At 41.2% G+C, this 6,338-nt stretch overlaps 1 protein-coding gene across 1 annotated transcript in view; it reads right to left on the bottom strand.

Moving 5' to 3' along the window:
• The window catches only part of LOC109928951 (cytosolic carboxypeptidase 4), a 272,400-nt gene that overhangs the window by 100,527 nt on the left and 165,535 nt on the right, over positions 1 to 6,338 (bottom strand). Inside the window, exon 23 of the mRNA XM_048616090.1 lies at positions 2,664 to 2,833. Within this exon, the coding sequence (XP_048472047.1) occupies positions 2,664 to 2,833 (170 nt within the window). The remainder of the gene's footprint in view (positions 1 to 2,663; positions 2,834 to 6,338) is intronic.

The following is a 6,338-nucleotide window of genomic DNA, read 5'->3' as shown; positions in this document are numbered from 1 at the left end:
TCCGTCTCTCCATCCAGACCCAGCTCCGTCTCTCCATCCAGACCCAGCTCCGTCTCTCCATCCAGACCCAGCTCCGTCTCTCGATCCAGACCCAGACCCCACTCTTCATCCAGTCCCAGATCCGTCTCTCCATCTGAATCCGCTCCTTCTCTCCATCCAGATCCAGATCCTTCTTTCCATCTGGACCTGATCCTTATTTCCATTCGGAGCCACAGCCTCTTTCCATCCAGATCCAGCTCCCTCCCCAACAGCTGTGACTTGTTGACTTTGCTCTTCAGCATTTTCTCTTATTCAAACATTCATTTACATCCATTTCACATCTCTATTTCACGTTTACCACCATTAGCACTTGCTTATGCCTTCTGCTTTGGGCACCCTCACTATTTGTTCCACTATCTTTTCCCCACCCTACCACCCCTGGCAACAATATAAAAAACATTTTCCAGCTCCTTGCAGTTCTGAAGAAGAATCATACTTGACTCGGAACATTAACTCTGTTTCTCTCTCCACAAACACTGCCAGACCCACTGAGTTTCCCCAGGACTTTCAGTTTTTATTTCAGATTTCCAACCCAGTATTTTACCAATGAGAAACCTGCTACAGCTGTTCATGGTTGGTCAGGAACAGTTTCCTTTCCTGACCTACAATTATTATTCTGATTGGTTAGGCCAGTGGTTCACAAACTCTCTCACTCTGTGACCTGAATCCAAAGCTTAAAAATTGCAGAGTGAATTACAATTAAAATAGTAACGTATTGTCACTTATAGAGTCATAGAGTCATACAGCACAGAAACAGACCCTATGGTCCAACCAGTCCACGCTAACCATAATTCCAAACTAAACTAGTCCCACTTGCCCATGACTTTCCATATTCCACCAAACATTTCTTATTCATGTACTTATCCAAATGTCGTTTCAATGATGTAACTGTACCTGCATCCACCACTTCCTCTAGAAGTTCCTTCCACATGCAAACTACTTTGTGTGAAAACGTTGCCCCTCATGTCTTTGTTAAATCTTTCTCCACTCATCTTAAAATATGCCCCCTTAGTCTTGAAATCCCCTAACCTCAACATGACGTCCCAACTCTTATACTCAAAGGTCTGAGCAATGAAGGCAAGCATGCTAACTGCCTTCTTAACAACCCTGCCTACATGTGATGAAAACTTCAAAGAATAATGTACATGAACCCCAGGTCTCTTTGTTCTATAGCACTACCCAAGGGCCTACTTTTAATTGAATAAGTCCTGCCTTTTCTTTTTGTCTTATCAAAATGCAATAACTCGCATTTATCCAAATTAAACTTCATCTGCCACTCCTCAACCCATTGACCCAATTGATCAAGATCTCTGTCATCTTAGATATCCTTCTTCACTGTCCACTGTAACACAAATTTTGGTTTCATCTGCAAATTTTCCAACCATGCCTTCTGTATTCTCATTTAAATTGTTTACATAAATGACAAACAAAAGTGGGCCTGGTACTGATACTGTATTTTTACAAAAAAATACAGTGAAAAGTGTTTAAGTTGCCATACTCCAGCACCTATATTACTAACAGGAGGGGCCTGTCTGTTATAGCATGAGCACAGCTTTTATAACTTGCTCAGCACTCCATGGCAACCATGACCCCATTTAGGGCCCCGACCCCAACTCTGGGATGCCCTAGGTCAGGCTGACAATAATGACAGACTCCCCTCTGGAGTTGGTGGGGGTTCCAAAGGCCCGAGGCCTGCTAATTTGAACTGTGTTATTCACCACTTTAGAAAATAATCAGTGGGCAAAGAAATAAAACAAGAACAACAATCTAAAGATGATCATATTTCACTTTTCATCGAACCATTTTACCAGAAACACATAAAAACATGACACTTGTGTGTGTATGAACATTGAAATCAATAGCCCGATAGTGGTGTTTTTAAAATCTGTTTTCTCTGTTTTAACTTGCTCACCAAGAGTGTAGTAAATCAAATCTGAATTCCCAAGTAGCCACATGTGGCCAATAGTCAATGTATTGGACAACACTCGCATAAGGAAATAAGTCAGTTCAGGCACTGATTATATCATGTGTGGAAGAGATTAGGCTCTAACATGTTACAGCTTGCATCATATGTGTGGAGAGAGAGAGAGAGCTGGCTCTAATATACTACAAACAATCTCTACTTTTCTTGATATGGAAGAGGGTTATTTCCAACATGTGTTGCTTAGACCATAAGACCATTAGAAAAAGGAACAGGAGTAGGCCATTCAGACCCTCAAGCCTGCTCTGCTGTTCAATGGGGTTAAGGCTACTTCCAGATTCCATTGTGAATATGAAGAGAGTGGTGGAGGAGTTTTGTCTGACCTCTGAGCTTGGCTTCTCTCAGTTTCTGAACTTCACTTACTTCGTTGTGCTTTTTCACAGGATGTCACAAATGTACAACATCTTACCTCCTTTCCCCATGCAATCTAAAACTCTAGCTCAACCACAGTTTATCTCTTCTGCCTGATTTACCTCTTCCTCTCCCCTTCTCTATTCAATTTTAATGGTGTCCTGCTGCATGGAGCACAACCCTACACTGAGTCTTCTCAACATTTAAGAAAAACTTGTCAGTTATCTAACAAATTGAGATCAGACTTTTGTTGTACAACCATTTAGCTAATGAATAATCAGCCTCCACTTACCTGTGTGTCATGTGCCTATCATTCTGGAGCTCATTATCAAAATCAAGTACAGTGTCATCTTCAGTTATCAGTTGTTTGCTACATGACCATTCCTCTTTCTTTAACTTCAAGAGCCCTGTGCAGAATTTAGCTCCTATTTCTTCCAGCTCCCGGGTTCCAAGTTGGAGACCCTGTCAGCAAAATAAGCAATGTTTCAGTTAATGTGCTGTATATTTATGGAGCAATGCAAAACTTCTGAAGCTTCTTTCATATTCTCTTCCTTTAAGTTAGAGCTGCAGTGGATTTATTCATCGGTCAAAGATTAGCAAGTGGGACTATGATTTGCTTTGATATGATCTCTCATTCAGGACAAACAGAGAGATACACAGATAATTAGCTTATTGAAAAATCATGATGGTAGCAGCTGCCGATTTGTGATGACAATACACATTAAACCAGTCACTATAATTCATAAGGAGATAGCAAGAACTGCAGATGCTGGAGTCAGAGTCGATATAATGTGAAGCTGGAAGAACACAGCATCAGAGCAAGTCCTGATGAAGGGCCCAGGCCCGAAATGTCGAATCTCCTGCTCCTCTGATGCTGCCTGACCGGCTGTGTTCCTCCAGCTCCACACTGGATCAACACTATAGCATCATTGTAGACAATCATTTAAAATAAAATAAATGATTAAATAATAAAAGGATTACACAATTATGATCATTTCAGCATACAAATACTTGCAGTACATGGCAAATGCAGGTCTCCTTAATTTATTGAATAGAAATGAAAGATTCACTGTCCTCTGCAATGAAGCCAATAGATCATAGTTTGTCATGTTCAATCCATTAAATTTTCTATCATTTGCATAGTATATATGAGTTGAGGGGTGTTAGCAATTTAGAGTGGCTTTTGTATGTTTATTGGCATTAGGGAGATATGTTACCTGTGTGAACATAGAATACCAGTTATTATCATTATTTGTAATTTTGCAAGGGCTGAACTGCCAATTTCCAATGGTCTCTAACAATGAACTCTTGCTGCTCCTTAATGGTCATGTGAACAATACCTCACAGGTCTGACAATCATGGCCATATTTTCTAGCAAGAGTAACTATGATTATGCCAGTACTCACAGCTATTAAACAGTGAACCAAACAGCAAATTCCAGAATCTGCACAGTTACAGTTAAATGTTCTCTGAGTTATTCTGCTTCTCCACCGATTTCTTTTTAACGATATCTTGCCAATAGACTTGGCAGTCCTAAAGGTGAGAGAGTGTGAATTTGAAGTACTTATTCACCACACACAAGGTTATCATGAAGGACTCTCTTTCTCAATCTCTTTCTTCGCCTGAGACATGGTGACCCTCAGGTTAAGCTGCCACCCGTCATCTCTCTCTTTAATGAGGAGCAGTCCTATGGTTCAATAGGACTTTGGCGACTTTTACATACATAACAAACCAGAAACAATTAAGACTTGTTTGTTAGCGTGTAATTAAATATTAACAGTCATGTATGACCTTTATATTTAAATTTTAATTATTGTCAAACATTTTTTAAAGATGTTTTTACCTTTTTGTCTCTTTTATCGCTCCCGTTTAATCTCACTTCTCTTCATTCCAGTTTCTCTATTTGATGTTACATTGAATTAAATATTCTGACTTACAATCTCTGGTTTAAACTCCGTGGGAGCTAAATTGGATAGGCCCAAATACAGGCACTGGAATTGTGATGCATAATTACCCCATGCCGGTTCAGTTTAATGTAGGCAGCACGCCAACTTCACTCTACCTGCTCATTATAATCATTGCTGCCTTTCAGCCAGTGTTAACCACATTGGCTGCATGCATCAGCAGGGAGCCTAGTATTGTTACGTGTTAGCACTACCTAAAGTTAGCCTGCCCTGAAGACAAATTGTGGATACTTAAGGTGATGCTAAAATCTTTCAGAATAATGTTGTGCAATATTAATTTTATTGCAATCAGATTGAGTGGAATATGCTATCTGAAGACCAGTTGAATATTATTGCAAATTCTGTAAAATTCAGGTTGAAATGGGTTTGCAGTATTTTTTCCTAAATTTTATGAATATAATCCATTTTGGGATAAAACAATATCACCAGGAAAGGATCGTGTTGCTGTAAACTCACTAGAGGGTGAGATTACACATAATTCTTCTGCAGAGGATTCAGGTGAGGATTTCTGTGGACCAAGTTATAGAAAAAGGCTATAGGAATACACAACAAAGTGTATGGGAGCAGTGAAAAGTCTGCACATGAAGTCAATGGGTTAGGGGGAAATGGTAATTGAGTGATAATGTCCCTTGACTAATTTTCAGAGAACAAGGGTTCGAATCCCACCACTGAAACTGGTGGAATTTAATTGAAATTGACAATTCTAGAATATAAATCTGGTGACCACTGAAGCTACCATGAATTGTTGTTTTTAAAAAAAGCCCTCTCTGATTCATTAATTAGGGAGGGGAAATCTGCCATCTATCCATGACCTACATGTGACTCCAGACGCCAGCAACGTGGTTGACTCTTAGCCATCCTCTAAGTTCAAGGACAATTAAGGGTGAGCACCAAACATTGACCTTGCTGGCAACAGCCACATTCCAGGAAAGAATAAAAGGTTGAGAGTGAACTTGGCTCCGGTGTTTGTGCAGAGTTCAGAGGTCATCCTATCCAGCCCAGTTCTAATGCCTAAGCAGGGGTCAGTTGGCTCAGTTGGCTGGATGGCTGGTTTGTAACGGAGAGTGACCCAAACAGCGTGGGTTCAATTCCATCAGCGGCTGAGATTAGCACAAAGCACCCCCATTCTCAACCTCTCCCTTTAACTGAGACGTTTTGACCCTCAGGTTAAAACCACCAAAAGTCCTCTCTCTCTCCCTCTCTAATGTGACAGCAGCCCTATGATCTGGTAGAACTATGGTGAGTTTACCATTACGTTCATGCCTAACCCCATCAGTCCACCTTCAGAGCCAATCATGATGCAACATCAGATGGTCGATGTGTCAGCTTCCAACACAGCACAGGTAAATACCACCAGACATCGTCGTGCTGCAGTAGAACCTGAGAGCACAGCAAGCTCTGACTATTGCCAACATTGATGGGAATCTCAGTATGGAAAGGTGTCTCTGTCCTCTACTTAGATAGAATGGCAGTAGCTCCATGTAGCACATCTCTCTCAGCATGACAGCATCCAACCTCCCATGTCACTCTAACAGCTACTGTTAATGACTATCACCCAACTCTTACCGATTGGCACCCGTGCTGAGTTAATGCTGTCTGAAGGCCCACACCCACAGGCTCAGCATTATATAGGAACATCCTCTCCCGTGTCCTCTATTGAAAATTAACAGCCTTCCACCAGCCATGTTGTAACCACTGACGTAGTACTTCATAGCAGCACCAAAGGTCATTTTACACAACTTTACTCACCCTAGACCAGCATTTATTGTCCATCCCTAATTGCCCAGAGGGCAGGTAAGAGTCAACCACATTGCTGTGGGCCTGGAGTCACATGTAGGCCAGACCAGGTAAGGATGGCAGTTTTCCATCCCTAAAGGGGATTAGTGAACCAGATGGGTTTTTTTCCAGCAATTGACAGATTGTGAATTATCCTAGATTTTGTTTGTATTGAGTTCAAATTCCACCATCTGCCATGGTGGGATCAGAACCTGGGTCCCCAGAAC

The sequence above is a fragment of the Rhincodon typus genome, chromosome 33 (genome assembly GCF_021869965.1).
Source record: "Rhincodon typus isolate 14 chromosome 33, sRhiTyp1.1, whole genome shotgun sequence".
In the NCBI taxonomy this organism is placed as follows: domain Eukaryota; kingdom Metazoa; phylum Chordata; class Chondrichthyes; order Orectolobiformes; family Rhincodontidae; genus Rhincodon; species Rhincodon typus.
This window is presented reverse-complemented; position numbering and strand designations above follow the sequence as displayed.